Raw genomic sequence first — 25,515 nt, forward strand, 5'->3', positions numbered from 1 at the left:
TTTTTCTTAAAATTTTAACTGCTTTATGAATTTTAATCACGATTCTTTATATTGAAGTATTTTGGTTAGATGAATTTTAAGAATAAGGAAGGTACTTATTTTACAAATAAGCGAATATATTTTAATAGCTGGACCCAGCTAGATATGTGCCTGCACTATACATAAACACTTCATGTTCCATATACAGTATGCTACATACATACCTGCACTATTTCAGAGACCTTTCCTTAGAAGAAACAGAAAAGTTCCAGCCCAAAATGCCCATCAGTGCTGAAGAGACTGCCCTCCTTGGGTAAGTGCAACTCACTCATTATGCCGAGATCGCAATTATTCCATTACGTATAAATGTTATGGACCATGTGATTAATTCGGGCATTATTTATAATGCCCGAGCATTATGAATAATGTCTAGCTTTATCGGGCCAAGTGATTAATAACTATCTTAACTTCATTATTTATCACATTGCACGGGCATTATTATATTGCTACATGACAGTTGGGCAATTTGATAATAAAGCTATATTTTATGCGGTGCGAGGGTGGCAGTTGTTCTAATAAATAAATCCTGTTACTTGCTACATATTTTATGATTATTGTTTTAAATTATATGTTCTATTTTAATGGGAAATTATAAGTCTAGGCACAAAACTATTAATTGGACAATTGTCATCTAATTTACTAACTCGGCCTCGTTTTTCTTGATCGCATTTTTCTTGGCTCGTTTTTTTATGGTAGAATTTAATTTGGATTCAAAACATTGTATTAAAAACTGAACTTAGTGACGAAAACGAATCGCTGCAAAACCGACTCCACGTAGTCTTGTCTGCCCTACCCCTAGAGTGCAATTCAAAACCGCGTAGGCACGGAGGGGCGAGGCGGCCTGCGAGCTGAGGCGCAGGTAGTTGAAGCGCTCGCCGCCGCGGCTGAGGCTGGCCGGGAGCCGGCCAGCAAGCCGAAGCTGCGGTGGTGAGCGTGAAAACCATCTGCGACGATAAGCTCGCATGGGACCGCCGGAGCCCCGCAGCGCCGGAGCCGTGACAGAAGCCATGCTTGCTGCATGTTGCATGCCTACTTCTATACTCTGTCAATTGATATGGGATGTGTTATATTTAGTTTATTTTAAGTGAAATGTCTATAACAATAAAAAAATGAAATTAAATATGTTTGTATTACTTTGCCCAAAAGGTCACGGGCAATATGTATAGTGCCCGGTCAATTTGATTGTTTGAATAATTATTATCAAATTGCACTCTCATATTGGGCATTATTCATAATGACCGGGCATTATGTATACTGCCCAATTTATCACTTGGTCCATAACATAAATATTTTGTAGTTATCGATTTCTGACACAAACTTACGCAAATATTATACATTTAAAGAAATCTACTTTTTTACGGATTTTATCGCGGTTATATTAATGTTATTTAGTCCCGAATTTCCAGATCCTATAATAGATCATCCATGGCCACGGGCAGACTAAAGCAAAAAAGGATCCGAAACGTCGAGACTAAATAATATAGTTAGTTAGTTTTATTTAAATATTTTGTATTTTTTTTTAATTCAGCTTTATTCTTTGTAAATGCATCGTTTAGCGTCATATGAGAACATTGATAAATATGAATGAAATATTATTGAAAGGTTTACAATATTTCTGGCAGGCAGTGGCAGGCGCATTCGAAATATCCCCAGGTGTTAATTCAATTGTACGTATGATACATAGGTATATCAGTTATAAGACGAGTTATAAGATGCAACTGCTTCCACGAAGTACTGTGACTGTATTATTCCGTTAAGGTTCTCACTATTAAGGCTTCATATTAAGTTAATGTAATTCCTCTTCAGCAAAAAAGCCCAACATCATGTTTCGTACTTATCGTTAAGACTAACTCCTACAAGCTTTCAGTATTTCGATTTTAGTGCTGAAGCTCTTTCAGTACAATTTAAAACAGTGTTTACTTCTTATATCATAACAAATCAAATTGCGTTATGCAACCTAACCATGATCACCTGAACAACGACCAAAAATGTTGAAAGACAGCCGGGACTTACAGTTTATAGTGCCCTCCAAAACACGGTCATTGGTCTCTCTAAGGTATATTTAGACAGTACATACAAGCTTAGAAAAATTGCATTGGTACAGTCAACTTCAGGTCAGTGGTAACAGTTTTATAGGAAAATCGTACTTATTACTATTGAGTTAAGGTGCATGACTGTTACCACTGATGTGCAGTCTACTGTACTTGCCTGATCTGGAATCGAATTCCCACTCATACTTGAGAGGTTGCAACCAGAACAAGAACCATGGTTCATGGACCCACTAGGCCACGACGACGAAGAGCTAACCGCTTTTGAAAATGACACAATCGAGTGGCCGTAATGAACTTCGGCGCGGCTTGTTCAGCAGTAAGTCGCTAATCTTATTAGTGTTCGCTAACTACGATACCAACATGCAATATGGCTGTGAATAATAGTAACGTACACCCTCAATCGCTATTGAACTGCAGCCGTGTTTTGGTATCATAATTTTATTCAAGAGTTACCTATTCAGTAATCTCTTACGAAGAATTCCCAGCAGTATGAATTATTTGAAAGTTACGTAGAAATACATAAGTTAATTCTCTTACTAATGCGATTTTATAACAATGGAATTCTTGGAACAAAGACCTTTCTGTTAATATTAAATAACAAAATTTCAAACATAATTAAATATTCTTTCAATGCTGTACATGTTGAATTTCTATCAAAGTTTTTGTTGTAAGTAAACTTTAGTATCGAATTTAAATGAAGAAGTAGGTTTAGTAACCGTTGGTTCGATTAAACAGAAAAGAGCTTTCGTTATGACACTATACTTAAAATGTTTTATTGACGTTTTTTATTTTTTAATCACCAGATAACTCTTATGAAGGCTAGGCTTGGAAGCTAGTCTTCCTCTTGCGTCTATGTCCGCGTTTATTTGGGATATATGTGTATACTAGCTTCTGCTCGCGGCTTCGGCCGCGTGGTGTGTTGATAAAAAGCCTGTGTTAATCCAAGGTATCACCTATCTAAAAAAAAAATAAACAAATTTCAACCAAATCGGTTCAAACATATCTACATTCTCACAAACTTCTACATTTATAATATTATTTATAATTAGTAATATCCAGTAGATTGATTCCAAGTGTAAAAAATAAACAATCACAAAGGAGAGGCTCCTTGGCTAGGCCTTCTAGCCTAGCCAAGGTGTTTAAGATTACGTCTGGTGCTTTTATTCTAATCAGCATTTTGATCGAAGAAATGACCTCTGATGCTGTAAAATATATTTTTGGGGCAAGAAATACTTAACATACTACACTTGAAGTCTTGACAACTTTTATACAGGAAATGTGTAGGTCAAACCGCCGTATTTGTTCCTCAAATAGAAGTTAGCTGATGATTGAAAAATCGGCCCTATATAAAATTATCAGAACACAAACCATGGAGCATGGATATAAAGTCTTGAACCTAGTAGAGTAGAAATTGGGAAGAATTATTCTATGATAATATTTTTCTTACTATTGTGACACATCCGTACCCACAAATCAACCCCTCGCCATCCGGCGCAAACAAACTAGCGTAACTCGTTTGCTTCTCCCGAAACTAGATTCGTTCTAGTTTCAAACGAACAGCAGTTAAGCAAATATTTCCAAGTTCTATTTTAATGGCAATTAAGTGAACCTAACAATAGCTCCAGTCCCAGCATCCAATCGCGTGGCTTGTTCTTTGTACTTAATGGAAAATTCTTGTTTTGAATCACGCCAACGTATTTCATATTATTCACTTACGGGATTTATTCTGTTGATAAATGTTTGAGTAGCTCGGGTATTTTGGGACGAAATATTGGAATTTCGAATCTCCAAGGCATACAATTATATAATTTTGGTCAATCTTTTGTATCTGTCGTATGTTATGGTTTATGTAATGTCTTATGTAGTTGCTTTATTTATTTTATTTATTTATTCCTTCCTTTATTTCAGGCAACAAGTACCCATAGAAATACAAATGCACATATATTGTCCATCACTTATAAACTAATAGATACCTAAAATTATCCATATCAATATATAAAATATTATCTTACATCTATAAAAAACTTAAACGTACTACATTATATTGTATATTATTATATAACAAATATTCCAAAAACCAATGCACACGATATGTCGGCGTCGCACAGTGGTCCGGATTTTCAAAAAGGTGGACATAGGATCGAAAATGCATATTTAACTAAACTAAAAATTGTTTCGTATAGGAAATTTAACACTGATTAATACTTATTACTACAACTTTTCAAAAAAACTGCTCCTTCATGTAAAAAAAAAATATCGAAAATAAAAATGTATGGGAGAAAATCTATTTTATTTTTTTTCTCCGTTCAGTATCAAAGTATAGCAACCAAATCTTATATTCTAGTAAGTACCTATTGTTCTTAATACGACAAAATATAAATTGCTTGCGTATCCCTGCGGCCTTGACGCCTACGATGCTTCAAAGTTTACAATTTTAAAGTTGAATTATCTCACATTATTAACGAGTTTATCTGAGTTTTTCTATTGAAATTAATACAAAATATCATTTTTAATAAAAAAAACCCGCCGCCTGCCCCAAGGGCCCCAACCGTGTGTTAGGCTCGCCCCTACTACTTGGGACTTAAATATACTACTGGCGAAATGACAGTATACTTTTGTGCAGTAAACTACTTTGCCGAACCCTTCGGGGAATATAAAGCGTGATGTTATGACAAAATAAGCATATATGTATTTTGTTATATTTCAAGAAATATATTACATTTTTTATATAACAATTATCATCTTCCGAGCCTTTTCCCAACTATGTTGGGGTCGGCTTCCAGTCTAATCGGATGAAACAGAGTACCAGTGTTTGTTTTACAAGGAGCGAATGCCCTAATTGACCTCCTCAGACCTCAACCCAGTTACCCGGGCAACACAATACCCCTTGGTAAGACTGGTGTCAGACTTACTGGCTTCTGACTACCCGTAACGACTGCCAAAGATGTTCAATAACAGCCGGGACCTACAGTTTAACGTGCCATCCGAAACACAGTCGTTGGTGTCCAAGATATACTTAGAAAGTACATACAAACTTAGAAAAGTTGCTTTGGTACTTGCCTAACCTGGAATCGAACCCTCACCCTCATACTCGAAAGGCTGGCTCTTTACCCACAAGGCCACCAAGACCACGATAATATTGTTTATGTAACAAGAAATAGATTAAATTAAATATATATATATATATATTTACTAACTAACAAACTCAATTCACACAATAACAACATTACTAAATCTGACACGTTTACATTAATGGATCATGTTCAGACTGCAACTCCTGTAGATCCATATTCTCCGTTTCTTCTGTGGCTGTGTTTCCGTCGTTTGAGGTTCCAAAGCCTTGCTTCACAAAATCCACAAGTATTCCCATTTGCTGTTTGAATTCTTCTTGTGTCAAATGTTTCTTCGCAGCTTTTATTTGCTTTTTAGCAACTCGTGCAGTCCACAGCTCAAAGTCCATGTTGTAAGATATGTGTAGAATACACTCCATACAACGAATCCACACATGAAGAGACAGTCCATATTTATAAACATCTTCTAGAACAGGTCTTGAAAATACTTCTGACAGCTTGTTCATCTCGGTCGGCTTAGCAAGGCAAATATTGCAGGCAGATGCAGACGAAGTATCCGTTATAATAGTGGCCACTTTTCCGTCGATCATTGTCATATGAAGCTCGTGACTAATCTCTAGCCCTGCCCATTTTGTAGAATCGATGTTTTTAGGGTTCCGTACCCAAAGGGTAAAATGGGACCCTAATGTTTTCGCTCCCCTGTCCGTCCGTCCGTCTGTCACCAGGCTGTATCTCATGAACCGTAATAGTTAGAGAGTTGAAATTTTCACAGATGATGTATTTCTGTTGCCGCTATAAGGCCTCTGCCTCGAATTTTGCGGGCAGCGGGGCGGCAGCGGCGGCGGCGCGGGAGCGGGGCGGGCAACGCATACCTGTTCTCGAAACTAGCGGGCAGATCGCGCGGCACTATAGCAGTGTAGTGTTGTGTTTGCTGTTCCATAGGGGTGTCCTATCAAAGATGGCCGAAATAATTAACTCTTGCACGTCCTAAGACATTTTGATAAGTCACAAAAAAAATGTATAACACTATGCCTACAATGCAGACGCCCGACGCGGGCGGTCACCGCTTGACTGGAGCGCACCGCTCGTTGCCCGCCGCCGCGCCGCTCCCGCGCCGCTGTATTCGAGGGCCGGTCCATTTGATTATACGCGTAAGATCCTGCCGCTCCCGCGCCGCCGCCGCCGCCGCCCCGCTGCCCGCAAAATTCGAGGCAGAGGCCTAACAAAAAATACTGAAAACTAGAATCTAATGAATATTTTGGAGGACTCCCGTACAACAAACGTGATTTTTTTGCTCATTTTTGCTCGATTTCGATAAGAATATGTATATAATATTAGTTTGGATGGTACGGAACCCTTCGTGCGCGAGTCCGACACGCACTTGGCCGGTTTTAATTATTTCTTCCTTCAATGCAGTTTCTTCTTGCTTGGTGTATTCTGCTGTTTCTTTACAAAACTCGAACTTAATGGGCCTGGAATAATGTGTTGAAGAAGGTGCTGGGTTTTCCCATATGGTGCTATTATTAGAAACTAATTTAAGAGGGACAAGACTTGACATGAAAACCGTTGAATCACTGAAGTCTACATCTTCACTCCTTTGTGAACTTCGTTACGGGTAGTCAGAAGCCAGTAAGTCTGACACCAGTCTTACCAAGGGGTATTGTGTTGCCCGGGTAACTGGGTTGAGGTCTGAGGAGGTCAATTAGGGCAGTCGCTCCTTGTAAAATAAACACTGGTACTCTGCTACATCCGATTAGACTGGAAGCCGACCCCAACATAGTTGGGAAAAGGCTCGGAAGATGATGATTGTTATATAAAAAATGTAATATATTTCTTGTAATATAACAAAATACATATATGCTTATTTTGTCATAACATCACGCTTTATATTCCCCGAAGGGTTCTGCAAAGTAGTATACTGCACAAAAATATACTGTCATTTCGCCAGTAGTATATTTAAGTCCCAAGTAGTAGGGGCGAGCCTAACACACGGTTGGGGCCCTTGGGGCGCGCGGCGGGTTTTTTTTGTTAAAAATGATATTTTGTATTAATTTCAATAGAAACACTCAAATAAACTCGTTAATAATGTGAGATAATTCAACTTTAAAATTGTAAACTTTGAAGCATCGTAGGCGTCAAGGCCGCAGGGATACGCAAGCAATTTATATTTTGTCGTATTAAAAACAATAGGTACTTACTAGAATATAAGATTTGGTTGCTATACTTTGATACTGAACGGAGAAAAAAAAAATAGATTTTCTCCCATACATTTTTATTTTCGATATTTTTTTTTTACGTGAAGGAGCAGTTTTTTTGAAAAGTTGTAGTAATAAGTATTAATCAGTGTTAAATTTCCTATACGAAACAATTTTTAGTTTAGTTAAATATGCATTTTCGACCCTATGTCCACCTTTTTGAAAATCCGGACCACTGTGCGTCGTGTTTCGCTGACTGGTGTCACGTAGCCTGCCAGGAAACCGGCAGTACACAACACCCTTCGGTCAGAAATCTTCCTTGAGGACCTTTTCAAGCCTTCTGTGCGCACTGGTTCCGACAAGCAGGTTTCTTCTTCTTCCTCCTCTCGACCTTGACGAATCCATCCTAGTCGCACGTCTCGTCCTTTTGACGTCCGGGTCGGTCTCCTTTAACAGCGTGACGATGTCCTGGAGACTCTTCTCTGTGCCATCCCTTCGACGAGACGGCATTTGGCTGACTTTGCCAAACGTCGTGAACAGCAGCAACTTGGCACTGCTAATTTCATCCTTCTTGAACGATGTCTTACAGATCTCGGCTATAGCCGCGCAATTCGCGAATTTAAAACTCATGCAGTGCTGCGCAAACGCACCCGTATCGCACTGAACGATAAAGACCGATTTATGAACTCTTATATTTCTCTACAATTGCATTACCTAACGAACGATCTGCAATTTGGAAAAATCTTGTCGAGCCTATAGAATCGAATCCGAAATAAGGGTTATCCGAGTGAGGGCCAAAGTAATCGACGTAGCCCCAGAGTAAATACTGGCTATATGCGCACGTATTCGCTTCGTTGCGCTCGGACACGTATAGGTTCGAGTAAACCGTATAGTCTAACGTTTTTTTACTTCACGCCATCGTTACAAAATGTCATTACTGCCACCTTAATCATATTTCGTCCTAGTCCAAGTATTTATCACAGCCTAAAGAAAAACTGGTAGTGTAGGACGTCCTCAGGCACGGTGGAGTGATGACTTGCGCAAGACGGCTGGCAGGAGCTGGATGCGAGCAGCCGAAAATCGATCTCAGTGGCGTGCACTTGGAGAGGCCTATGTCCAGCAGTGGACTGCCATAGGCTGATGATGATGATGATGATGAAAGAAAAACTTTCTATACTCTGAAACCTTTTGGTCAGTTCATTCGTATTACAATGAAAGCTTAACATGAAAGCGTAAGTCGCTTATTATAAAGAAATAATTAGGATTTGATAAGGATAAACGATACTTGTGTTAGAAATACCAAGAAATAATGAACCTGTGATTCTGCTTCAACATCGCACTGCTAATTTAGTTATAGCTTAGAAGTAGTTATTTAAATTTTGAATTTTAATGAACTTGTCATTTCGGTTCGCTTGTGGAAGCACACTATATTAGTATGATATGAGTGTGTTAAATATTATGTATACGTTTTCATTAACTTGTCAGAGTATTGTGCAGTTGGCTACACCGCAGGTTCGCCAATATCGACAATTTGCCTGCAGGCAGGTATCTTCGCCACATCGGAAATACCATACGATAGCCAATATTGTGGTGAGACGGGCCCGAAGCACAATCATTGTTGGCGTGGCGTGCATTCCCTATGATATTCTCGAGTTACATAGTGCTGTCCAATTTCTTAGCATACAAAAACGTGTCATTATCAGTTCATAATACTAGAAACCCGCAGGGAACATGAATCACGATACTTATTGCTATGTGTTAGTAACCAGCTAATAGGAAATATCTTGGAATCGTTGAAAATGTTGGATGATCATTATGAAATAAAGGTCATATAAAATGCAAATATTGGTTCTAAGAATATTAGTCGATAGGCTATTTAAATTAATGTCCCTGCAACTGCATAAAATATGGGTGCCCTTCTATTAGGAACCTATTGGATTGATCACGCAAGGCCTGAACAAACATTGCTTTCTTATTTGAAATTGTAAGTGCTACTTTGGTCTCAGGAAGCTGGCTTTTAGTTTCCTACTAGCTGTTGCCCGCGACTTCGTCTGCGTTCTCGTGCATTTAATCGTTCATTGCTCATCCCCCGTAGGTGATAGCGTGATAATATATAGCCTATATGTTGAACCGGCCTTCAGGTAATAGTCATGCAAAATTTGATTTAAATCCATGCAGTACTTTTTGAGTTTATCCGGGACAAACATACAGACAAACAGACATACAGACAAAAATTCTAAAAACTACATATTTGGGTTCAGAATCGATTATGGATCACCACCCGAGTATTTTTTTTTTTAAATATTCAATGTACAGTTTTGACTTTCCTATCATTTTATTATATGTATAGATTTATCATTTTACACTCAAATGTTGAGCTACATTAAAGTTTAATCTAGAAAGACTCATTATAGTTAATAGTTTTGCAAACTATCCTTTGCATTATCTTAACTATCCTAGTATTAATGGTAAATAGAAAAGTCTACCCTCATAAAAGAAATGAGTGGGTGGGAGAGAATCCTACACTTCAACCCTCCTATGCCTCAAATTATTCTAAAAATAAAATCTAAGTACTGTGACTGATTTTGAAGTGCTTTTTAATTCATAACAATTTTCCTAGAGCTTTATCCGTTAATTTCATGGTGTCTTTTACCTAAGCAAATTATTCTTTGAATATTTCAATGGTTTCTAGGGTTGTTCTTGGTTGGGAGCTATGGTCCTGCCTGGTGTGCCCGTATTCAAACAAACAGAAAGTGGCGTTGTTATCCCGACCTCTCGTCCTGGCTCCGTGCCAAGAAGCCCGGTCGATTCGGTGCCCCCTCGCGCGGGGTGAGGGCATTGCCTGAGTAAGGCTCCAGCCAAATCCTATGTCTCGACCTTTTTTCTAACGGATATTTCTTACTTTCGTTTTTAAAGTGCCTTTAAACCTCGGCGAAGGTCTGTAAACTTAAGCATGAAACTCCTCATTGGAAACCGGTATATTCGCCGTTACTTGCCACGTCTTCTTAACCTAGTTCTGCTTAGAAGTAAGAGTTGATGTTTTTTCTGCCTTAGTAGTTTAAGTAAATTCTAATGTAGCTTACCCAAATGAAAACCATAGAAAAAAAAGATTAAATCTAGTAAACTAAAGCAATTTAATGAACTGACCTTCCTTATAACGAATAACGTCCTTAGGGTAATACGGTCCAAGGTCATGATTAGTAAAAAATTACGACGAGCCCTGAATGCTCGACCTGCATTGTTCGGCTCTATTATCAAAGAGGTTTGTAGCAATTTTTTTGTTCTCTACTAAATGATTATAACTCATTTGTGTTTCTGTTTCTGACCAATGATAGTAAGTAGAATTTTAAAACTGGAAAGACCTGTGCTCTGTCACGCTACAGTAGGTACTTTTCTACAAATTATTTTCTTCTATCCCAAATATCTTTTGAAGACAGCACAACTAGTTTAATTCAGAATTGTAGACGCTTTTTAGACGGATTTTGTTAATTTCATGCTTTTGTTTATCTGATAGAAAACCGATGATTGTTACAAACTGAATTTATTACATTGTGTTGCATCGGTTGATCGAAATCGATCACTATAGCTAGGTGCATAAACATTTCGTTACACATCATAACAGTATTGAACTCTAGATGGTTTTAACAAAATACATATGATTTATACAACATACAAAAATCGAAATCCTGAGTGCAACATCCAGACGCACCATATTACAGACAGGTGCCTCGTTGCGGCTACTGGTTTCGTAAAAGTTTTCCTTCGGGATCCTTTCTAATACACGATTTTCGAATTTGTTGTCGTTCTGAAACTGACAGGTGAAATTTTCTATAGAGCTTCTCGGCACAGCTTGTTTTCCATATATTGAAAAAAATATTCCATAAATAACTCAATTCCATCAGATTAATACTGCAATAGTATAGTGTGTAGGGTGTATAGTCACCCAATACACACTACACAGCAGTAAACTTAACTGAATTACAAAATTACCGAGTACATGCAAAAAAGCACTCAGATTTTGGAATGTATACATCCCACTTACTAATCCTACTAAATGTAATGAGGGAAGGTGGTCATGATGACGTTGATGATGAAACATTAACATTAAACTTCCTCTCTTTGGAAAGTTACTGTCGTTAAACAAAGGAGCCCTTATCTATTCTACACTAAGCTTTGCAGTTTTATTAACCAATATAGTACCTGTGGCTACAACCAGCCAACACATGTAAGCCACTATTTAGGTTTATGTCTAGACGTGTCTTAATAAAAATAGAGGGCGTCCCTAGCCGTGGTTAAGTTATATAGTGTAGGTAAAGGTTATGTTTCCTTTAAGTCCCCATTCAATTATGGATAGTGGTTATCGTTGGTCACCGTGTTTACGTGCAATCATAAGCATGGGCAGTTTTATTATACGGTCTTGTAATTATATAATTAAATATCTTCAGTAACAAACATGCCTACTTCCTGACAAACCTTCACGTTTATGAAAAGTAGGATTTTACGTCGATGATTTGTCCGTGGTCTCTTTGATACCGCTGATAAAAGATTAACAAGAAGCGTGTGCGGGAAGGCTAAAATGAAGATTTTTTATAAAAGTTCTTTAGAAAATCTTAAGTTTTAACCGCTGTGGTCTAGCTCAAAGTTTTAATCGTAAGTTTTGTTCTCAACATGCTTGCTTGAGAAGGTTTACTTTAAAATAAAAGTATACTTCATTTACTAACAAGAAAGCAATATTAATTACAAAGTAATCTATTCCATTACTCATGACTTTTTCGTTAAACCGATCATGTGCCAGTTTTCGAAACAAACCTTTTTTGGCAATAGTGAATTTTATCCGACTAGCTGAACGTAATAGAAAAACTGGCCACATGCACATCTGAGTCGCACGCCGATCGTTTGAATTAAGAAGTGGTTGGTTCCGTATCCTCAGTCTTTGTCTTTCGCCTGTTTATTTTAGATTTTGCAAATATCAATGGGTCCCTGTGAAATGATAAGTAATTAAAGCACCCTTTTTTTAGTTTGGTAGAGATCCTTTCTGTAAAGTCTTGCTCTTTTATATATAAAAAATACATACTCATACAAATACAGTTAGTGAACTATATCTGAATTCAAATGAATATACTTTTAAAATTACTTGCGACGGTCAGAGAACACTTTAAACTGGAGCTTCACTGTCGTAAATACCAAAAAAAAAATATTAATGAAGACTTGATTAATTTACACGCTTGAGTAATAGGGTGTAACGATAAAGGCCTATATTTACTTGTTGAGGAACAGAACCCCAAAAATGAAACGTATGTAAAAATGCTTCACATGAACTGTTTGCAGTTCGCGCTCGCTATGATTAAAAACTTAAAACCAACCATGCCTTTTCGTGGAACGAAATCGTTTCGTTTTTATTATTTACCTTTGCAATAAAGGTTGGTATTTCCATTGGTTGGAGTTTCACAGATTAATCCTGCAGATTGATGTAAATGAACGTAGGGAGCGAGTTCATTTCAGTACATTTACACACACTGTATGGTTAACGCACCTTCGGCGGATAAAAAATCTATACCAGCACAAACAGTCTCGTTTATAATTTGAAATGCTATAACACTGTAAAATATTGATATTATACAGGTGTTTTTCCCCACAGCATGGACGATATCGAGCTTAAGAACATCCAACTCCAGTTTCCAAGCGCTCGTCGATTCAGCGGCGAGGGGGGATGTGCGGAAGTGCGTGTGCGCACCGACCGCGGCGACATCGTCGTAGCCGTGCAAGGCGACCGCTCCAAGCCAGCTATCATCACCTACCACGATCTTGGCCTTAACTGTAAGTGAACACCCTATATCGGATGTGTCGTACCTAATCACATTACATAAATCCTATCACATATACTTTATGATATTCTATGGCGAATTGTAAAAATATTAACCTAATTAGTTCAATGGTCATCAGGAGTCATTTTTCGTTTTCATAATTTACAACATCATGTGTAAAGCAGAGATAAAGTTAGGAGTATCGAATATTTTGACCAGTTGTCAGCTGTCAGTTTTCAAGGGAGAATTTCCGTTGTTTGTAATGACGGACTCTTATATGGTATTCTAATTCTCGCACATTTTTTTTCTTTGTGCTAATCGATATATACTAACGAATTGAATTTAACGTGATTAGGTACGACACACTTTGTATATTTTAGTAATTTATTCATGTTATATAATGATAATATGTACCATCTAATATCTATTAATTTCTTAAGTACTTTTATTTTAAATTTTTACACTGTTACATTAATTATTTTTACAATTAAAATTAAAAACTATTCTAGTATTTGTAATATCTATTACAAATAGACTTAGGTACTAGACGTTGATTACATTTGCTACGAAACTTGAAATTCCTACTACTATTCATCAAACAATATCTTCCAGGATTTCCTACCTTTGTAAACAAGGAACTTAAAAACAATCCTTGCTACTTTCTTAAAAAAATCTAGCGACAACTTCCGCAGTTGCATAAGTACGTAGTACATGCATATCGGCCATTCAATCCGATCAAAGAGTTGTTGTTGGCTCGTGAAAGATAGGTATTATTGGCCGTGATGAGAAAATTTGCGGCACGAGCTACGCCGTGCATCGTTTGTGCAGCCCGATGTGTAATGCAACCTCGTACAATTCTACATGTATCTCCAGACAAAATGATATACGACTTAAAATAGGACTTCTTTCTTTTCCGACACGTGTTATTTTTATTGGTAAAAGCTCATGTTGAAATATACATATGAATGAAAATACACATGTTATTTCAGTACAAGTAGGCATAATGTGTATTTTTCTGCTGTAGTTTATAATGCCAATGTGTATTGAGTTTGTGTTCAATTGACTGACCTCATTTATGCCATTACACGAAATTTGACTAACAGGGAATGGTTAGTAGGTATGCAGTGCTACCGTGTAGTATGTGACGTGCCACGCAACGTTTTCGGACATGGGCATAGACTATGCAATTGGCATTTGGAAACTTTGATACACACGTAAGCTCGTCGTTGCGTATGAACTAATTTGGACGTTTGACGCTCGTGTCCGTGCCTATTTAGCTTACGACTTTAGTGGCGATCCTACAACCATTTCGTATTTTTTATGAATTTTTAAAAGCAGAAAATAGTAAAAATTTATAGGTACTAACGACTAAATCGACATAACGGGAATCTAGATCATCGGTGTAATAATCGGCTATATTGATTACGAAAGTTTAGTTACGTAACTTGGGTGCTGGTTGAAAGTAAGACGACGCTTTCAGGTAGGTACATTTACATTGACGGGTACAAAACCAGATTTTCATGATGTTATCCGGTAGTCCAGGTCAATATCGGCACAACTTGTGTCGTTTGGCGGATTTTAAAAGAACCTAGTGAGTGAGATTTTACAAGCACAAATATGCGTCTCGTGCACTCGGTCGACAATCGATCTAAGTACGTACGTCTTTCAAAGGGCTACCGGGACCCTTAAATAACGCAGTAATAACTTGAAATTTTACAAAAATGGAGATAACTTCAACATTACACATCACCAGTCAAAGGAAACTCAAATTAAAATTTAAGTTATTAAAGGTCATAAAACTTTTTGTGCTATTTTTAAGCACTAAACAAATTACAGGTATCTCTTCAAATAGATAGAATGTTTGATAGAAAACCAAAACAATTTGCCGGGTCGGTCATCATCGTGTTACCTAACACTTCAGTACTAACAGGCTGTGTAATGTGCTAATTAACTGACACAAAAGGATGCCTAGAATACTGTTAAATAAAACGAAAATGAGGACTTTTATTTCATCGACGAGCTATAATTAACTATCCAATTTTAAATGCCATGGGATAACGTTCAGCGAGGAATGATAACTTCGTCGTTTTCATGATACTGCGTTACATATTACCTAGTTTACCAGCGACCATGCAATTTGGTTGTCTGCTGGCTACGTGGCCATTTTCTAGATATCAGCTAGCGACACGGATTCCTGTCTACTCTTTCCAATTTAAACGAACAGAATTTAGGGGAAACTTATAGTTCTCGTTGATATTCCAAGATCATTCATTCTAAACCATTATTTCAATGAATCATCTGAATGAATCTTGAAGCTAAAGTTTTTTTGAGGACGGGATTAATTGCTCTCCATTCCTCGTGATGATTATTACGAGTCGGTATTGCAATACAATTGCTATATTATTATATTATATACTTATATTGAAACAATTGCAATATAATACTCGTACTCGTGGCTTACTTACCGTCTTGCCTTTTCGTTTGTTCCCCTTCCACAATAAAGCTTGAGTACGTGCAATATATGTAATATATAATAACTATAATAAGCCTTTATGACTTCTGCAATACCCGTCACCCTTAAAATCAAATAACTTTTGGATGTTCCTCTTTTTTGTAACGGCTTGTATGTTGTATGATATAAGCGGTTAGACATGTAATAAGTATGACAAAAAATGCATATCTAAAAATAATAACAGTAGGTAAGATGAACGCGAGTTGAGCGCGTCTTTTCAGGAGTGGAAATAAAAAGGGTGGCATATTTTTACGAAGGACATTTGCTGGATTATTTTAAATAAGCACTTCTGCTGCTTAATCAAATAAGTCAGAAGCTTTCAATGTTTGATTTCTTAAGATACAATTAAATACGAGGTAATTATTTTCAATATCGATTTCCTGACTCGCCATTTGTCGAGCGCGCACAATAGGCAGATAGACAAAAGACGCAAGTCACGGTCACCCGCTGCCTGTATTTAGTCCATTAACAAGAGCCATTATTAATAGGTACTGGATAAAACAATGCGGAAATATAAACTTAGCGGATCTAGGCAATAATATTAGTGCTTAAACTTTACCAACATTCTTCTTCCCTGTTTCGACATCCTATGTTTAATAAACTCTCTGCCTGGGATTCTATTCATTTTTCAATACTTTTATATAAACCCTAAAACATGTAACAGAAATAGGGGTAGACAGGTAAATAACAGCACAGCATTTGAGAACCTTTGATGTTGGCTTTAAACTTTAACCCTGTGCCGTAACTGAAAAGTTGTTTAATTATAAAAACTACGGTCGACTGACCGTGTGTAGTTTAAATGCGATTCGTATAAACGAAATACGTTGCAACTTCAAAACAAATGAGTCAAATAATGCATGTTAATCCCAGTATTTTGTGTACTCTCTCCACACTCATGATTTAAATTATCAAAGCCTTCAGCGCCAGCGATCATGCAAGGCAATTAATTAATGCGGTTGTTAAATGAAACCAATTAATTGAGCTGATATTATTCAAACCAACGATTCGTTTTATCAAAGAGTCAGATTGTCACAGATGTCGGCACAAATTTTAACCCAACGGGTGCAGCGCTCAACCAGTTATTCCAATTAGTGGAAAAACTGTCCGTGGATCACACCCTACTATTGTGTCTCAATTTCATTACAACTAGTAATTGTATTCAAAAAAGTTTTCTGTCGCTGCAACTAAAAGTACTAACAAACTAGTATTAAAGTTCTTTTAAATTAGGCGTGCGGTTGTGGCGTACCCGTCGTGCGGTGTTTGCAACCAGTGTATGAAGACAAATGAACGTACCGCACCCCGGACTACAAACATACCGTTGCCACACGCGCCGCACCGCAGCTGCTCCGATACAAAACGTCTAATTTGAAAGAATCCTTAACCTATTCGAGATATAGGATTCCCCATCTTCCTTCCCAGCCTTTTCCAACTATATTGGATGTTTTCCGGGCAACCTGATTTCTGGCTTGACCCGTGAGGACTGGCAAAGATTTTCAAATGACAGCAATTATCGGGATCCACCAATTTATCTTACCTTCCCAAAAACACGTGGAAACTCGTCATGACAAGATGGTCTTGTCACCCGTCTACGGACTGACCGCACCAAGCATTGTTAACCTTACGATATACCATAGAATTCGACTCTATTCAATAACTAGAGGTATATACAGGTACCTTTACACATTTAAAATAAACAAAAACGATATAATTTGAGGCCGGTACTCTGACATGTACGGACTTTAGACAGCCCTATGTCTCATTAAACTGCCACTAGCTAGTGCCCACTTTTATGAACTTCAAATGATGGCTCTACAATACTCATTAGTTTTATAGTGCTCTGAAATTATGAAAAATGCTTCAGCCCGTCTTTTGGCAATATCGTTCGAGTCTAAAAGTTATAATGATATTTGAAACTTAAAGCGGCGTCTTTAAGGGATTTCGGTGAAACAATTTAAAAATTAAATGGTTTATTCGTTTCTATGGAAGCAGACAACAAAAGTTTCACAACGGGTGGGCCTGAAAATGAACATGGACAAGACGAAAATTATGTCAAATGTCCATGTTGAGCCCACCCCAGTCTCTGTTGGAAGCTCGGTACTCGAAGTTGTTGACTCATATATCTACCTAGGACAAGTAGTCCAATTAGGTAGGTCCAACTTCGAGAAAGAGGTCAACCGCCGAATCCAACTCGGCTGGGCAGCGTTCGGGAAACTACGCAATGTCTTTTCGTCCGACATACCTCAGTGCCTCAAGACGAAAGTCTTTAACCAATGTGTGTTACCAGTGATGACTTACGGCACCGAAACGTGGTCTCTCACTATCGGCTTCATCTCAAAGCTCAAAGTCGCTCAACGAGCTATGGAGAGGGCTATGCTCGGTGTTTCTCTACGTGATCGAATCCAAAACGAGGCATCCCATTGGCCATATTACTCGCAGAGCAGATGGCCAATGGGGCCGAAAAGTGCTGGAGTGGATACCACGGACTAGCAAGCGCAGCGTAGGACGTCCACCAACGAGGTGGACAGACGACCTTATAAAGGTCGCCGGAAGACGCTGGATGCAGGTCGCTTCCAACAGGTATCTGTGGAGATCAAAGGGCGTCCTATGGCTGAGATGATGATGATGAGACGACAAAAGAATCAGTCGTTCTAAGATATGAAGATTTTATTTATACACACCGAAGTATTAAAACCTATATATTGGTAATTTGATCGTGAAACTTGTACTTTGTTTTGGTCGTCTACTATCTGCCAAAGTATAGTGTTAGTTAGTACTTATATTCTGAGATCTAAGTAAAAGTACGTGCTTTTTCCGACCGAGTACTCTCTAGAACCATATATTGGTGGTACTGGACACCAGACTCGTTGCAGAGACTGGTTTTAATGACACTTAATGTAACATTATCGACTTAGTTCCTATTGCGCAAGCTGCTTGCGGTATCGCGGTATTGGTTGGCTACACATATAAATCTTTTTAAATTGCAGTAGGTGTGTTACTAGCTTACCTACTGTTTTACCCTTTCTGGTTTTGACGAAAAATTACTGCAATATTACCAAGATTGTGTCGTCAATTCATAATACATAGGGACGTACAGAAAACCCACAATTGCCTTTGATAACAAATTCGGAAAGGTATCTATAAATCAATTAAGCTCCACAAAGCCTTGGATCACAATATCCGCTGTCCATCATACAGCATTATTATTGAGGTTTCGATGTTAAAGCTTAGTAGCTATCGATATCTACCTTCGTAGTTTTTGTATAAGTAACTTTGTACCTCCTAAATGAAATTGCTAAGATAGACGGTAGGTATTCAATAAATCCTTCCTTTATTTATAAATCATATCCTTGGCAGTCGTTACGGGTAGTCAGAAGCCAGTAAGTCTGACACCAGTCTAACCAAAGAGTATTGCGTTGCCCGGGTAACTGGTTTGAGGGGGTCAGATAGAGCAGTCGCTCCTTGTAAAGCGCTGGTACTCAGCTACATCCGGTTAGACTGGAAGCCGACCCCAACATAGTTGAGAAAAAGGCTTGGAGGATGAAGATGATGAGCCGGTAGGTATTCAATATACAGTATATAAGTACTTATCGAATGAAGCTCTGCACGAGAGCCGTTTATTTGTATTCCTTTCACCATTGAATTTAATATTCCCAAAAAAATCACCACCGAAACCTATACATTTTCGCTTTATAAGATATTAGTTAATTTTAGTTTAATACCATCCATATGGTAAAAATCATCGCTGATAAAAGTACCTGTTAGAAAGACTTCATAGCCCTTTAAGATCTTAAGAAGAAACCGTTTTTGGTGAAATTTATCTCAGTACTTTAAAGCAAACATAATTATATTGTTCGTATAGCTACATATGTGTGGTCAGAGGCGGTGTGCCACTCAAGTAGTGTTACGTAAACAGGTTTACACCCTCAGCAAAGACGCGCTGATGGCACTGGACTTCACTGGACTGCACCACAAGGCGTTAATTTATTTACCAATGCTTCGGGAAGCACACAGTTACCCTCGTGTCTCCTATATTTTAGTGTTAAAATGAATCGGGCCCGGTACTCACTGGCCCGTGCCGCTCCTTGTAAACGGTAAATTACAGAATATCAATAAATCTTCAACGCTTGCTAGAGCGTATCATTTATATATATAAAACTTCTAAAAGTTTCAGATTCGCGGATTATATTTGTACAGCATGTTGACTCTAGGTTCTTAATTAATATTTAGAATCAATAAAGGTTGGTTGAAAAAAATCCTATCGTCCATTTACCTAGTCTTTTTTAACTAAGTTGGGGTCGACTTCCAGTCTATCAGTGTTTCACAAAGAGCATAGGCAGGCGCCTATCTATCAGACCTGATCAACCCAGTGATCAATCAACCCAGTATTCGTTGATAGGACTGGTTGTCCGACTTTCGGGCTTCTGACTACCCTAACGACTGCCAAAGATGTTTAAATGACTGCCAGGAACCACTAGTTATCATGCCTTCCGAAACACGTGTGTTTTTAAATATAAAGAAACGCTTTTATCGAAACATGTCTTAGAAGAGTTCATAGCCCACCTGAATACACAAATTCGGCTTTTTTACAATGAATACTTGAAGGATAAGCAATAGATATTCTTATTTACTATTGCTGGAAGACATTAATAATAATTAGTGCATCTGGCAAACATTACATAATAGACTTTGGAAGTAACTGGAAAATGAAACAGTTTGTCAAATTGCAAGCTCTTGGCTTTGGGCTTTGACCTCATAAATGTGACACTGAGCTCCGACGAGACTTTGTGATGGTGGCGGCACGGGTGGCTAAATCGGAATGAGCAGAAAAGCCAAGTGTCTTACGCCGTATGTTGAACCATTTCTAAAGCATATAACGGTTTTCCTGCACTTTGATTCATCATATCATGTCTTGAAATACCTTCGTATCTCACGAAACCTAAGCCGCTACTTCGTACTTAAATTGAAATGATCTGTCAACTGTGTTTTTGTCCTTCGAGACTGAATAGCCCGGTGCTGATAAAAGGGAAATGACATTACTTGAACATTATTTCATAACCTTACCTTCAGACTGCTATCAACTCCGAGAAGTTCGGATAGGCAGTATTATCTTGTATGTCTCTACCAGACCTCGGGACTATAGAGTCCCGGATTTTTGGGAGGCGAACGTGGGGCCGAAGCCAACACGCTGAAGCCCTTTTGAGACAACTTTAATGAAATGGTGACACAAAACCGACGATTATCCCTGTATACACTATAGAAATGTACCCAAGGACAATCCCCGGTTCTGTGCTAAACTATTGCTAACTATGGATGAAAACTACTTGGGCTATTGTGATGGGATGCTAGTGGACTAGGAATGGGGAAACTACGGGAACTATGGCACCTGCCGATAACAATGTAATAAATACACGTAAAAATGGCAGGTGGAGACTCGCCAACTCACTGGGCCCCCGGGAATCAGTCACTGAATAGCAACAAGAGGGTGTGGTGACCTACCTCTTTCGCCACTTATTGGTACTGGCCGGCTGGTTTGGCAGCTACGTTCGTAAAAAGGAAGACTTGTCAAACCAGTCGGCAGTCGGTTTTTTCTCTTTGGTAGGAAGAAAATGTATATTTTTATTGTCTCAATTTATCTTGTAAATATTATGTAAATATATCGATGTAAATACCAAACCCATTTATATTTCTTCTACATTTGGTGACCCCGTCTGAGCACGACAACAATGTCGATCAGCAAAGCCGACGTTGACGGTGCTGAGACTAGCAAAGTCGGCATCGACGCTGCGGAGGCATGCCGCGTGGGCGTGCGAGTTCCACCGTTTTACCCTGAGAAGCCGGCGCTTTGGTTCGCGCAGATGGACGCGCAATTCGCGCTGGCGAACATCAAAACCGACGAGACGAAATACTTCTACGTCACGGGTCACCTCGACCCGAAATACGCCGACGTCGTCGAAGACATAATCGCCAACCCGCCCGCCAGCGATAAGTATGAAAAGCTCAAGGCCGAGCTCATCAAGAGGCAGTCAGCTTCACGCGAGGAGAAGGTGAAGCAGCTTCTCATGCACGAGGAGCTCGGCGACCGGAAGCCGTCGCAGTTTTACCGGCACCTCCTCAACCTCGCCGGTCCAGGTGTTCCCGAGGAGTTTCTGCGGACGATGTGGACGAGCCGTCTGCCAGCAGGTACGCAGACCATAGTGGCGTCGCAATCCAAGCTGGACTTGGCCGAGCTGGCCGAGTTAGCGGACCGTATCCACGTCATCACCGGTCCCGCGCAGGTGGCATCAACAGCTGCCGTCGCCACTGCACCGTCGTCGTCCACCAGCGGTCTGCACGCCGAGATCGCCGCGCTAAACCGGCAGATGCAGAAGATGGCGCTCAAGCTCGAGAGGTTATCCCGCAACAAAAGCCGTTCCCGTAGTCGCTCACGTCACCGGTCCAGCTCCAGAAGATCGCAGTGCTGGTACCACCAGCGGTTCGGTGATAACGCTAAGAAGTGTATTAAACCGTGCGACTACACAACGTCGGGAAATGCGCGGGGCAATCTGTGATGGCGGCCGATGATTGTCCGAGCGCTGGTCGCCTCTTCGTCACCGACCAAAGGTTGAAGATACAGTTTTTGGTTGACACCGGCAGCGACCTCAGTGTATACCCCCGGTCGGCGATTCCGCGACGATTAGGAAAAACAGAGTATGAACTGCGTGCAGCAAACGGCACTGTGATAAACACTTACGGTTTTGTGAGCTTAACATTAAACCTAGGGTTGCGCCGCGACTTCGCCTGGCGATTTATTGTTGCAGACGTTACAAGGGCGATAATAGGTGTGGATTTTTTGTCTTATTATAATTTGGTTGTCGATTGCAGGAACCAACGCCTCATCGACAACCATACTACGCTCTCCACCCCGGCGTCGCCTGTCCGCCGCTCTGATGATGTGTCTTCGGTGAGGGTGAGTCTCGGTGATTCCGCGTTTACACACATACTGCGGGAATATCCCGACATCACTCGACCTCGCGGCATACACGACACATCCAAACACAATACAGTACACCACATTCGTACTACGCCAGGGCCACCAGTATCTTCATCCCCACGCAGATTAGCACCGGACAAATTAAAAATTGCGAAGGCCGAGTTTGATGACATGTTGCGGTCCGGTATCTGCCGTTTATCCGAGTCACCGTGGTCGTCGCCTCTTCACCTCGTTCCTAAAAAGGGCAATAGATGGCGCCCTTGTGGCGACTACAGGATGCTGAACGCACGCACTGTCCCGGATCAATACCCTATCCGGCACATCCAGGACTTCGCGCACAGCTTGTCTGGCTGTACCATCTTCTCGCAGATTGACCTAGTTAAGGCTTATAACCAGATTCCAGTGCATCCGGATGACATCCCGAAGACTGCGATCACGACTCCGTTCGGGCTTTTCGAATTTCCGTTCATGACGTTCGGGCTTCGAAATGCCGCACAGACGTTTCAGCGCTTCGTGGATGAGATGCTCAGGGGTTTGGACTTTACATACGCATATCTTGACGATTTTTTGGTGTTCTCGAAAGACCAAAAGACGCACGAGCTGCACCTGCGTCAGCTGTTCACCAGACTGCGAGAGTATGGTATGGTCATCAACAGTGCTAAGTGCGTCTTTGGTGCGTCGGAGGTTAATTTTTTAGGGTATCACATCTCTTCCAAAGGGACGAGACCGTTGCCTGCCAAAGTTGAGGCTGTCCAGAATTTTCCTGAGCCAAAAACGGTCAGGGAGCTGCGCAGATTCCTCGGGATGCTAAATTTCTACCGCAGGTTCATCCCGAATGCCGCAGCCTGTCAAGCACCTCTCAACAGCCTGCTCTCCGACTCCGTGAAGGGTTCGCACCCTGTCAATTTCACAGCGGACCAACGTGAGGCGTTCCAGGGCTGCAAGGACAGTCTGTGTCGAGCAGCACTGTTGGCGCATCCTGACTGCACCGCCAAGATGGCGCTGGTCACGGATGCGTCTGACAAGGCTATAGGTGCAGTTCTACAGCAGCGTACCGGAGGAGCATGGGAGCCTCTGGCATTCTTTTCCAGGAAGCTGAGCGACGCGCAGGTTAAGTACTCTCCTTACGACCGTGAACTGCTCGCTATTTACGAGAGCGTGAAGTACTTCAGGCATATGCTGGAGGCTCGTGACTTCGTGATCTACACGGACCACAAACCTCTCACATTCGCCTTCACCTCTCGTAAAGAAAACTGTTCCCCACGACAGTTCCGTCACCTGGACCTGATTGCTCAGTTCACTACTGACATCAGGCACATCTCCGGGAAGGATAATGTCGTGGCGGATACCCTTTCGCGGGTTGAGGAGATTACTCAACCTGTGCCCGTCGAGAGGATCGCTGCAGCACAAGAAGATGACCAGGAGCTGCAGCAGCTGCTCGCCGGGGACAACTCACTGCGTCTGCAGTTGGTTAGCGTCCCAGGTTCACAACAGCAGCTGTACTGCGACCTCAGCAGCGGCACGCCTAGACCTTTTGTACCCAAGGAGCTGCGCAGGTCAATTTTTCTCAGCCTGCACTCCTTGAGTCACCCTGGTACTAAGGCGTCTGCCAGGCTGATTGCAGCCCGCTATGTGTGGCCTGGGGTTAGGAAGGACTGTCGTAACTGGGCTCAGAGTTGTCTGGCTTGCCAGCGCTCTAAAACCACACGGCACGTCTCTGCACCACTGCAGACCTTTAAGTTGCCCCAGGCGAGATTTGCCTTCATCCACATTGACCTCATAGGACCTTTGCCGCTGTGTCAAGGTTTCCGGTATTGTCTCACCGCCGTCGATCGCTTTACGCGATGGCCTGAGGCAATACCCCTGGCAGACATCACTGCAGAAACCGTGGCAAAGGCCTTACTGGGTGGATGGATTGCCCGATTCGGCTGCCCATCGGATATCGTTACCGATAGAGGTAGGCAGTTCGAATCGGCCCTCTTTAAGTGCCTATCCGGCATTGCTGGCTTTCAGCATCGTAGGACCACTGCCTACCATCCAGCCTGCAACGGACTGGTGGAGCGATTCCACCGTCAACTGAAGGCTGCAATCACCTGCCACGCAGGCAGCAGTTGGGTGGAATCTCTTCCACTTGTGCTGTTAGGAGTGCGCAGTGCCTTCAAGGAAGACGTACAGGCTTCCGCTGCCGAGTTAGTGTTCGGCCAGCCACTGCGCCTTCCAGGCGAGTTCTTCGACCCGCGGGTCGAGGAAACGGTCGACATGACCGATTACCTTTCTAGGCTTCGGAGTATTGTCCGGAGTTTGCAGCCAGCACCAGCAGTCAGACACAACAGCCGGAAAATGTAGGAAGAAATATAAATGGGGTTTGGTATTTACATCGATATATTTACATAATATTTACAAGATAAATTGAGACAATAAAAATATACATTTTCTTCCTACCAAAGAGAAAAAACCGACTGCCGACTGGTTTGACAAGTCTTCCTTTTTACGAACGTAGCTGCCAAACCAGCCGGCCAGTACCAATAAGTGGCGAAAGAGGTAGGTCACCACATCACCCCCCCCCAGAGACCTTCAAGGGCGATAATAAGCTGGGAAGTGGACGCGACGTCCTGACCGCGTCGTTCTGATGACGCCATCGTCAGCCGAAGGTAAGCCTCGGTTACCCGCGTCAGGTGAGTAGTGATGAGTGTTATTGTCGAGTGGTGACTGTGGTGAGTTATGTGCGATAGTGTTGTGTGGTGAGTGTGCTGTGGCTGTAGCCAGCTCCTTGAAGACAAATGTCTTGAAGCGGCTGTTGTGTCTGACTGCTGGTGCTGGCTGCAAACTCCGGACAATACTCCGAAGCCTAGAAAGGTAATCGGTCATGTCGA

The 25,515-nt window shown here is 40.8% G+C and overlaps 1 protein-coding gene across 3 annotated transcripts in view; it reads left to right on the forward strand.

Moving 5' to 3' along the window:
* The window catches only part of LOC124645399 (protein NDRG3), a 75,163-nt gene that overhangs the window by 3,235 nt on the left and 46,413 nt on the right, over positions 1-25,515 (forward strand). For all 3 annotated transcript variants that reach the window (XM_047185203.1, XM_047185205.1, XM_047185204.1), the window contains 2 exons: positions 218-292; positions 12,995-13,173. In XM_047185203.1, the coding sequence (XP_047041159.1) occupies positions 258-292; positions 12,995-13,173 (214 nt within the window). In that variant the 5' untranslated portion in view covers positions 218-257. The remainder of the gene's footprint in view (positions 1-217; positions 293-12,994; positions 13,174-25,515) is intronic.

This window comes from Helicoverpa zea, chromosome 31, assembly GCF_022581195.2.
Source record: "Helicoverpa zea isolate HzStark_Cry1AcR chromosome 31, ilHelZeax1.1, whole genome shotgun sequence".
Lineage (NCBI taxonomy): Eukaryota > Metazoa > Arthropoda > Insecta > Lepidoptera > Noctuidae > Helicoverpa > Helicoverpa zea.